At 38.3% G+C, this 12,060-nt stretch overlaps 1 protein-coding gene across 2 annotated transcripts in view; it reads left to right on the top strand.

Moving 5' to 3' along the window:
- ARHGEF6 (Rac/Cdc42 guanine nucleotide exchange factor 6) overlaps window positions 1-12,060 on the top strand; it is a 113,253-nt gene that overhangs the window by 49,047 nt on the left and 52,146 nt on the right. For both annotated transcript variants that reach the window (XM_089661403.1, XM_089661404.1), the window contains exons 7-8: window positions 1,046-1,105; window positions 11,432-11,578. In XM_089661403.1, coding sequence (XP_089517529.1) covers window positions 1,046-1,105; window positions 11,432-11,578 — 207 coding nt within the window. The remainder of the gene's footprint in view (window positions 1-1,045; window positions 1,106-11,431; window positions 11,579-12,060) is intronic.

Below are 12,060 nucleotides of genomic sequence, written 5' to 3' on the forward strand. Positions count from 1 at the left end.
AATTTTGCGCTTGTTTTGTATGTATAGTGTTTTTTTTTTGTTTGTTTTTTTTTAATACACATCCATTTAAGTTAATCTTGATTGGGTGGATCAATAGATGTCAGCAACATTACTGTTTACCTATTAAAAGTGGTATTACACCCAAAAATGTATTAATTTATTTTTTTCCCCTTTATTTTCACTTGGTGATATGGCCATTAAGTCTGTTTTTTCAACTTCCTTTAACAGAGCAACCTGTTCAGCAAAAGTGGCATTTAGAGGGTTGAGACAAACCATTTAAAGCAGAACTGAACCCCTCCCCTCCCTATCCTTTACAGCCAAGGAAGCTGCCATATTAGCCTCTGTATGATCTGCAGGTTGCCAAAGCTTTGCATATGTCACCAGCTTTGACACCTGCAATTTGATATCTTGGCAGTTTGAAGGCTAACATAAGCACACTATCAATTGTGACAGGTATCATTCAAGACATGCCATGAATGTAGCTGTTTTGGGAAACCATTAAATCAGTGGGCTTAGTTCCACTTTAACACAGACTGCTTGCAGTGGTCAGCTTTTATCCATTTATGTAAAATCTATAACCCAAAAAGAAAAAAACAACTGTTTTTGTATCTGCTTAAAAAGTGTCAGCTGGAGTTTGACTCAGATTTGTTAGTTACGCCCATTTAAATCTGCTAGTGAAATTACCATTACACTCTCCCCAGATTGCCAGTGCTGCTGTCCAAGAGTGTTTCCATTACTCGTTCATCCACTGTGGAGACACCCTAAGGCAGGAAGTGTGTTACTGGCCAGGTCACCAATTGAAAATAAAGTTAAAAGCAAAGAAAGCAAAATCTATGGCAGCTACCACATTTAAGGATTGGTAAATTGCAATAGATGACAGTTTTGTTTTTAGGTTTATTACTGCTGGGCAGTGAACACACCCTAGGCAAGTCTCTTAAAGTTAGATGTTGTTCCTGCTTAGTAGCTGTGTATTGGTGATAGTAAGTTACAAATATGTTTAACTTTGAAAACATTTTGATAAAGTAATGTGTTCTTTTCTTTACAGGAAGCCCATTCAGATCATAAAGATGTACTCAGAGTCACAGCATCCTTCAAGGCTCTTGTGGTAGGTGGTTTGTCTGGTTACATGTCTATTGTCTTTGTGCATAGTAATGTAGGGGCAGTAAACAAAGTAAAACACTGCAGAAATATTTCAGCTTACATAATGTGAGTAATACTAACACAGGTTTGTGAAGATTTGCTCTACTATAGTGCATATAGAGCAACAAATGTCACCATTAAATACATGATCAGTGCACATCTTATGCAGGTGTGCGCAGCAAAATGTTATAATACCATTAGATTAAAGGCACATTTAATCCATAGCAATGTTTCGAACCACAAAAGTTTCTACTTCAAGCTTCCAAGTTCAGGGTCTATAGACACTGAGCCAGAAAAAGAGCCCTAACATTTTGAAATTTCCCTAGGGATGGAATTTGACGTTTGAATTCAAGTTTTGCATTGCCATTTGTGTAAAGTAAATAAAATATATTCTATACTTATATGTAAGACCTCAATGCTTATATGTAATCCCTTCAGCATATTTTGTATATCACATGTACATACCATAAATATGTAAATGTAAATGACAAAAGTGCAATCCAAACACATGTATCCTTTAATTGTTGTATCCAATAACAAACCCTATTACAAAATGCAAAAAGTGCAGTCCAGGTGTGTGTATATCCCAGTGCCATTTTGAGAAAAAACTGTTCATTCAAAGGAGACCACTAGTCATCCACCATAATTATGAACCACACTGTAACCAAGATATTCCAAGGTCTCTTTTATTCCCTCCATGTCCCTTTAGTTTGAATCAACTCACCAAATACAGATGATCTTTAAATCATAAAAAGCATATTCCCCAAAGGGGGACCACCTTCAGGCTATCTATCCTTATCAGGGGCATTTACTACCAGTGGATTAAACAGAAAAAAAAATTGAGATTCTCCATAGAGTAAACATTTTCTATTAAATCAAAACAAGTTAAACCATGCTCTGATGCTATACCAGCACCAGATAATGTGCAAAGTCCTCCTAATCTTCGGGTCTCTCTGAGAGCAAGGAGAATAATCTCCTGATGCCAGTGACCTCCGCAACGCATTTCATCAGAGCGGAGTTCATCAGGAGCTGTCAGGGCTGTGCTTAATACACATCACTAGTAGTCTAGTCTTTAGCACATAGTCACTTTATATACAAATCTTACTTATAAAGGATCAGGAAGAAACATCCCTCTGTTCCCCCAACCCAGTCCTCCCCTTACTCATAAAATACAAATGTACATCTGTATATTACTAAAAGGGATTGATATTATTCATTCAGCCACCATTTAAAGTCTTTGGGCCTAATTCATATAAATCAGTTTTTTTCTATTTGTGATGTCATAGTCGTGATTCCTAAGTGTTGTAATGAAACAAAACTCACATGATTTAAAAAAAAAAAAAAACAGCAGGTGAATACATTGACCTTTGACTGTTTGACTCATATAATGACATTTACCAGTTGACGTATTTCAAATATTGTTCTGTACAGGTTTTTCTTCTACTCAGATATAAATTGTGGGTTGGAAAATAGATAATCCAGCATGAAGGCTGCACTTTGTGACATTACACTATTTCTCTCCTCATATGTGTAGGAGAAGTTTCCTTCCTCTACTGCCATACCCTGAGACTGCAGCATAAACTTAAACCTTGAAATCAAAATTCCTATATGTCTTCATCTAAAGGGTTAGTCATCATGGAAAGATGCAACATCAGTAGATTTATGAGATTGATCTTTTTTTTTTTTTTGCTTTCTTCACTGAAGCACATCCGTTTTTTGTTTATTTTCTAAGAGGATTGTTAAGGTTTATTTTAAAGATAATGTAAAAAGGTTACAATCATAATGTGAAGTGAAAAAATGCTGCGCTACATGAAACAATGGCACAATCCTAATATAACCGAAAAACAAAGTAAAAAATGAAAAATATATATATTTTAGAAGATAAAATAGTAGAAAAAATATTAATATTAAAATAAAAAAAAAAAATAAAAAAAAATAATATATATATATATATATATATATATATATATATATATATATATATATATAAAATAAATAATATATATACAAAACCACACACAAAATAAACAGTTAAGGATTCCATACATTGGGTAGGCTCTACCCAAGAGAGACAGGAGGAGGATTATTTTATATAATTTTTGTATTCACAGTAATTCACTGATATATTATTGATTTATTCACATTTTATTGTGTTGTACTCACTATATCACCCCATCACTATTAATTTAGCTCCACTATAACACTTTGTGTTGTTTTATTCACTCATTTTATTACAGTTCATTTAAAGTGGCAGCTGTTTTTTTTATTAATATATATATATTTGTTGAATATAACACTGTTCAACAGGTAAAAAGTTTTGGGCATAAAATTAGCTAATCTTACATAATTTTGGGGTGCTGAAAACGAAAATGACCCTAAAAAATGTTGATTGGCTCTAGTTTCCATGATATATTCACCCATCTAATGACGTAAGCCATTCAAAATTATGATGCAACTTCAGCTGCATATTGCGCAATTGATACTGGTGACCAATAGAAAATTGCATGTATACTGAGATGATGCAATATTAGCCTTTAATTGCATCACTTCACTGCATAAAAGCTGCAGTATCTGTAGCTGATTGTAGTTCGACAGCGTCTTTACATTTCGTTTTATGCTTATATAGGCTACTCAGTAATGCCTCGAACTTGTGTGAATAAAGCAGATAATTTCTGCTATATCTGCGGTGAAATAACTTTTATCTCACAAAAAAGGAGGATAACAGGAATGATTAAGAAAGCCTACAACTTGTATTTTGGCTGCAAGATAGGAGACCAGGACATGAGCTGGGCACCACATATATGCTGCAATTCTTGTGGGACGGCACTGGAGCAATGGTTGAATGGAAAAAAGGCATCTATGCCTTTCGCTGTGCCAATGATTTGGAGAGAGCCAACAGATCATGTTAGTAATTGTTACTTTTGTATGGTGCCTCCAATTGTAAAAGGGCTAAATAAGAAGAAAAAGTTATCTGTACACTATCCAAATATTCTATCGGCAATACGTCCAGTTCCTCATGGAGAGGGGCTACCAATTCCTAAAGCACCAGAATCCTTCGTGGTTGAGTCAAGTGAGGAAGAACCTGAAGCGTGTAGTCACGTGCAGTTGTAAGAGATAGCCCTTTCCTCGAATACAAGAGAAAAGCCAAGAGAAGCAAAACCGACACAAACTGAAGACAAAACTAGTGAGAATCCTAAGTATTAAAATGATTCAACTTAGCTTATGGCTATAATTTTTCTTGGTAATCCTATGCAATATATTATGCCATTTAGGCTTTGTTATGTAGTCAATATCACTTGCTTTATATTTGTGGAAAGACATCTATCTATATAATTATTGTGCATTATGTAGTCATTACGCCTATAGTAGAAAACTTTCCGTTTACAGAAAAACTAGAGCCAATTGACAAATTTCATTGTTATATTTGAACTCAGAATGTGAAATTCATTAAGAAATGGATCCTTTTGTTTCCAAAACTGGCAAAAAATAAAAATTTGTTGAACAGTGAATTATACACTAAGCACAATTTAGTAGGTGTTGATAAATATCACATACACGTTTATTTAACACACTTATTTAATACATAAACTGCTAAATAACTTTTATCATCAGAAGTTAGAGCAGTCTTGTGACTTCTATCAGTGTCCAGCAGAGTGTGTGTTAAAGCTTGTAGGATGAGTTTTCATTCTGCTCTAGGAGGATGCAGAACCTCTGACCTCTGTGTGGACAGTGCTGATTGTCTCTGATCTGATCACATGCACTCTCCCAAGAAAAAAAAAACCTCTCTAGCAATACACATCAAACTGAGCATGTGCAGAGTGAATCCACTCGATATGTATTATCAGGAGATAAGAGGGGGACACTGGAAGAAATGAGGATCAGAGAAGCTAGGATCAAACAGCCTTTTTCACAATGCAGAGGATTAACCCCTTAGGTTCAACAGTCAGAATAACAAGCATGCTTTACTGCATATACAGACTGATTTTTATTGTTGTGGGTTTAGTAACCCTTTAAGATTCGAGCAATATTTTTTTGAGTCATGTATCTTGAATGTAAAAATCCACCAAGTACCTTTTTACAAAAAAATACACTTTATTCAAAAGTTCACTTATAAGCACAAGCAAAAAGGAGCCTTTTGATCTCAATATCATGCATCATCTTTTCTTCTTTGAGCATTAATAGCACCTTTAATGAAGTATCTGACATAAACCTTCCAAACATTTGTTAAGCAACCACTCCAACTAGTACTCACAGCTGTCATGTGTGCATCACAACAAATTAGATATGCAACCAAGCACAGCACAACATACCTCAGCTTACATTACAGTAGGATATCGTATGTACTCTCCAGCGCCTCAGGATATGCACAGCCAAAAGGGAAGCCAAGGGTACCAGGACAGCGACAACCAAAGGAAATGCTTCAGGGGTGCAGCCCTCCTCAGACGGGGAAATCAGCCACTGGATAGAGAGAAAACAGGTGGCGCACACACCTAGTGCATTATCCAAGGTTTATTGTAAGGAGTGAAAGAATAATAAAAACATACTCACAGACGAAGCATGTATCTAAAAAGCATAGAAAAATGACAATGGCCACAACAGCAGGCAAGGTGTTCTCACTGTCAGTGCGGTCAAATGGTTGACGCGTTTCGGGGACGAATCCCTTTCCTCAGAGCTGATGACCAGCCTCTGATGCAGATGTGTGATGAATGGAAAGTAGTAGCCTTGCTGGTGATGCCTCATTTTTGTATGCTTTTTAGATACATGCTTTGTCTGTGAGTATGTTTTTATTATTCTTTGCCCTCTTAATAGGCATGCTTTAGTTCCTCAACGGCAGCCAAAAGCTAGCAATATTTAAAGGAGCACTAACCCTTGCAGTCATTTTTAGCAAAAAATCTGTTATAGCAGCATTTCATCTATATTTGGGCACATATACAGTCATGGCCGAAATTGTTGGCACCCTTGATATTTCTCCAGGAAATCATGTATTTCTCACGAAACGTATTGCATTAACACATGTTTTGCTATACACATGTTTATTCCCTTTGTGTGTATTGGGACAAAACAAAAAAAGGGAGGAAAGAAAGCAAATTCGACATAATGTCACACAAACCTCCAAAAATGGGCTGGACAAAAGTATTGGCACCCTTTCACAACTGCGGATAAATAAGAATGTTACAAGCATGTGATGCTCCTGTAAACTCACCTGGGGCAAGTAACAGGTGTGGGCAATATAGAAATCACACCTGAAAGCAGATAAAAAGGAGAGACGTTCACTTAACCTTTGCATTGTGTGTCTGTCTGTGCCACACTAAGCATGGACAACAGAAAGAGGAGACGAGAACTGTCTGAGGACCTGAGAACCAAAATTGTGGCAAAATATCAACAATCTCAAGGTTACAAGTCCATCTCCAGAGAACTAGATTTGCCTTTGTCCACAGTGCGCAACATTATCAAGAAGTTTGCAACCCATGGCACTGTAGCTAATCTCCCTGGTCGTGGACGGATGAGGAAAATTGATGAAAGATTGCAACGCAGAATAGTCCGGATGGTGGATAAGCAGCCCCAAACATGTTCCAAAGACATTCAAGCTGTCCTGCAGGCTCAGGGAGCATCAGTGTCAGCGCGAACTATCCGTCGACATTTAAATGAAATGAAACGCTATGGCAGGAGACCCAGGAGGACCCCACTGCTGACACAGAGACATAAAAAAGCAAGACTACAGTTTGCCAAAATGTACTTGAGTAAGCCAAAAGCCTTCTGGGAAAACGTCTTGTGGACAGATGAGACCAAGATAGAGCTTTTCGGTAAAGCACATCATTCTACTGTTTACCGAAAACGGAATGAGGCCTACAAAGAACAAAACACAGTACCTACGGTAAAATATGGTGGAGGTTCAATGATGTTTTGGGGTTGTTTTGCTGCCTCTGGCACTGGGTGCCTTGACTGTGTGCAAGGCATCATGAAATCTGAGGATTACCAAAGGATTTTGGGTCGCACTGTAGGGCCCAGTGTCAGAAAGCTGGGTTTGCGTCCAAGATCCTGGGTCTTCCAGCAGGACAATGACCCCAAACATACGTCAAAAAGCACTCAGAAATGGATGGCAAAGAAGCGCTGGAGAGTTCTGAAGTGGCCAGCAATGAGCCCAGATCTAAATCCCATTGAACACCTGTGGAGAGATCTTAAAATTGCTGTTGGGAAAAGGTGTCCTTCCAATAAGAGAGACCTGGAGCTGTTTGCAAAGGAAGAGTGGTCCAAAATTCCGGGTGAGAGGTGTCAGAAGCTTATTGATGGTTATAGGAAGCGACTGATTTCAGTTATGTTTTCCAAAGGGTGTGCAACCAAATATTAAGTTAAGGGTGCCAATACTTTTGTCCAGCCCATTTTTGGGGTTTTGTGTGACATTATGTCATATTTGCTTTTCTGCCTCTGTTTTATATTTGTTCCAATACATACAAAGGGAATAAACATGTGTATAGCAAAACATGTGTTAATGCAATACCTTTTTTGTGTGAAATACTTGATTTTCAGGAAAAATATCAAGGGTGCCAACAATTTCGGCCATGACTGTATGTATGCAGCGCTAATACATACAATGATGCATACAAAAAACCCTTTGGTGCAGGTGATAAAGTGAACACCACTTAATATTAGAAAGGATCTTTAAGAATTATCTAAAAAGTCCAGAAATACTAATGATGGTGAAAATCTTATAACAAGAGTGTTCTTGCGGTGCATAATACATATACGTTTTTAGGACAAAAAGGTGACACAATATGTGACTTCTGTGACCATATTCCTCCCGCAGAAAATGAGTGTAGATTGCACTAACCAGAGAGCGCAATTTTAATGCGCCTTTGAGTGTTAACCAACTCCTGGTCATCCGGCTACTGCAAACTGGAACTGGATCACAGAGTGGTCATCAGGCCTGCAACAGCTGGGCAAACATCACAACCTCAGGGACACCAGATATCAGAAGGCGTGTAGTCGTCTCACCACCGGGGGGAGTCTAACCAATCCTGATGTGGCCACCAGATCATCCCAATAAGCCTTGAAGGAGGGGGGGGCTCGGAAGTAACGAGCCAAGACAATAGAAGATTCTGATAGTGTAGTACTTTATTATCCACATTAGAGCAGTAAACAAATAACTAAAAGTCTTACTCACATGTGTAGTGAGCAGCTGGTAGCAGGAGATTTCCAAAATGGCCGCCGGCCGTCCACAGGGGCCATGCAGAGTGACGTCACAGGGTATGCTGCACTTCCCTAACGCGTTTCGTGCAATAACGTGCCATCGCACGAAATAACGAAATGGTGCAATAACGTGCCATCGCACGAAATAACAAAATGATAACGTGCCATTGCACGAAACGCGTTAGAGAAGTGCTGCATACCCTGTGACGTCACTCTGCATGGCCCCTGTGGACGGCCGGCGGCCATTTTGGAAATCTCCTGCTACCAGCTGCTCACTACACATGTGAGTAAGACTTTTAGTTATTTGTTTACTGCTCTAATGTGGATAATAAAGTACTACACTATCAGAATCTTCTATTGTCTTGGCTCGTTACTTCCGAGCCCCCCCCTCCTTCAAGGCTTATTGGGATGATCTGGTGGCCACATCAGGATTGGTTAGACTCCCCCCGGTGGTGAGACGACTACACGCCTTCTGATATCTGGTGTCCCTGAGGTTGTGATGTTTGCCCAGCTGTTGCAGGCCTGATGACCACTCTGTGATCCAGTTCCAGTTTGCAGTAGCCGGATGACCAGGAGTTGGTTAACACTCAAAGGCGCATTAAAATTGCGCTCTCTGGTTAGTGCAAACTACACTCATTTTCTGCGGGAGGAATATGGTCACAGAAGTCACATATTGTGTCACCTTTTTGTCCTAAAAACGTATATGTATTATGCACCGCAAGAACACTCTTGTTATAAGATTTTCACCATCATTAGTATTTCTGGACTTTTTAGATAATTCTTAAAGATCCTTTCTAATATTAAGTGGTGTTCACTTTATCACCTGCACCAAAGGGTTTTTTGTATGCATCATTGTATGTATTAGCGCTGCATGGTCGTTTGATATATATTACTTTTGAGGCTCCTGGTATTTGCCTTTCATGCTAGCCGCTCTCTGATTGATTATCCAGTGCTCGTATTTTTTCTATTTTTATTTTATATTACATATATGTATGCGATAATTAAAGTTTAAAGCTAGAACTCTACATGTATGCTAATACTGCAAATGTTAATTTATGCCAGTTCTAGGGTTTGGTGAAAAAAAGGGCATTACATGAATTCTTTAAATAACTTGCATTCACATTGATTGTGTTGGTTTAAAATATTGGCTGATGCTGAATGGGGTTACCCCTTCTTTGTGAAAGCTACAGTTTCCCCCTGAGGTTGGGTTTTCTAGTGTTACAGAGAAACCACGGCAGCTTTTCAGTTGCCGCCCTTGATCAAATTCAGAGGAATGAACATTTCTCAGAATACGAGGCATTGGAAAGAGTGATGCTGAACTGAAGCAGGTCAGCAATAAATGGGTGTAATTTTCAGATAGCAGTTTTGTTTCTGTAGATCTTTCTATAGGTACAACAAAGTGAATTAGTATCAATAATGAAGCTTTGGGTTATGTCTCATGAATATTTGGATTACTCATTAGGCCGCATGCACAGTACAGCCATGTTCGTCCAATCTTGGTGTTTTCATATGCCCAGGAGGTATTGGTGCAGCATCCAGCCCCACTGCCAGCAACCTGTCAAAGTCAATGACAGGCTGAAATACACTGCAACTGGGAGCTGTACTGAATGATAATGGTGAAGTCTAGGGCTGTATCTATTCAGGGGCATATGCCCAGAACTCAGGTGTAGACTTTGACAGGCTGCAGGCAGAGGGGCTGTACCCTTGCCTCCCCAACGCATCAAAATTATGTTTATTTTCTGTGTATCCTTGTGTTCTTGCTCAAATAGTTGTACATCTTTGAAAGGCCTCACATACATTTGCGTGGGTTTGCGTAAACCATTATACGTCATTGTTACCGAATTTCTCTGAAAATGAGTGCATAGTGCCGGGATCAAATATGGGGTAGCTGAGAGTCTTGATCATAAGATTGTTTTATCTATGTTCTTACAATTGTACAAGAGATTTAAACTGGGTACAACTAGTGGGTTAAATGGTAAAAAATCTGACAGATCCTTGCATCAACACAAGTGATATTGATGCAGAGATTTCTCTTGGCTTCTATTGAACAGGCAGCTGTACACACAGACTAAAAGTTAGGGCTTTAGTATCTTACAGTAAACACAGATAATAGAACAATTTCACAATACAGTAAGCTAAGAAATGTCCAGAAATTATATTTTCTAAAGACTTCAAGTAACCCATTAAATGAACTTACATATTGTTAATTGGATAATTTGCCTATAATAGGGTGATATAATTGCTATATTGAAGCTGTACACACATTTTCATATTCTCTGTAGCATTGCCATGGGTAGAGATCATCTATACAGAGCATGATTTTTAAGGACTTTAATGAATGATGCTATACAACCACATCTTTTGTATATATAGCCTGGATTTCGAGTGTTGTAGTGAAATCTTTCAAGCAATTGATACTGTGACCAACATTATTTTAAGATAATCTGTGATTGCATCTCTGCACAGCTTCTTATTAAAGAGGAATTTGCATTATAGTGTATTGAAAGAAACTTTATCTCTAAAAAATGATAATTCCATATACTAGATTCTGCTGCGGCTGGATGTCTTTTTACCTCTGTTTTCCCTGTGGAATTGATGGAGTAGCCATATATAATTGTCTATTGAGCAGGATAAGAAGGCCTGTTTGGGTCATTTCTACAGTGGAAGCCTTGCCAGACTTTAGAAAGCCAAAGACCTGTGTTACAGCTTCTCTTCTACCCCTAGCCAGGGAGGCGAGATCACCTTCAGTGAATGCCAACTTGAACCTGAAGTGTAGAAGGTGCAGAACCAAGATGATTAAACCAAAGATAAACTGTAATTCAAGTACCATGTAAATTGTAACTGTCTACATATAGGAGAGGGAAATGTAAGTATACTTATCCATGATTGCAATAGAGGATAATAACAGCATCAGCTTTGGAATTGCATTGGAGTGATTTGTCCTGTGGTCCATGGTACTAGAGTTTTAGCCTTTGGGCATTCAATAGGTCTTTTGGGTCATTGAACATAGCCCTAGTAGAGCAGTTCTAAAAAATGTTAGATAATAGTAATCGCCATTCATTTTTACAAATTGATATCTCAACTATCTGCCTGTGTATTTTAGGTGCAGTGTCAGGACCTGCGCAAAAGAAAGCAGCTGGAGTTACAAATACTTTCGGAATCCATTCAGTGTTGGGAAGGAGAAGACATTAAAACCCTTGGAAATGTTGTGTATATGTCGCATGTAATGGTACAGTCTGCAGCAAATGAGGTATGTGACATTGAACTGAAGTTTTGGCTTACTCACAATTAGAGATAAATGCTTTCTGCTCTCCAATATACGTTGCGGGGTTGATTTACTAAAACTGGAGAGTGCAAAATCTGGTGCAGCTGTGCATGTTAGCCAATCCGCTTTTAACTTCAGCTTGTTTAATTAAGCTTTGACAACAAAAATGGAAGCTAATTAGTTTCTGTGCAGAGCTTCACCAGATTTTGCAGTCTCCAGTTTTAGTAAATCAACCCCTGTATGTATTAGAAAGGTACCTTATCCCGTGCAGTGGATAAGGCAGGCCATAGACGAGTCGAAAAATTTAAATGACACATATGACTGTTCCATCATTTGCTTCATTTTTTTAAACAAAATCCAGCATGTTGGATCAGGCACTTTCAATTGTGACATGAAAATCACGCATCGCAGCTGATAAGAAAAATGAACGACCGAGAATTTTCCTGTGGTTTTTCGACTCCTCTATG

The sequence above is a fragment of the Staurois parvus genome, unplaced genomic scaffold, assembly GCF_062004578.1.
Source record: "Staurois parvus isolate SC_StPar_1 unplaced genomic scaffold, SC_StPar_1.0 ptg001333l, whole genome shotgun sequence".
NCBI classification, from domain to species: Eukaryota; Metazoa; Chordata; class Amphibia; order Anura; family Ranidae; genus Staurois; species Staurois parvus.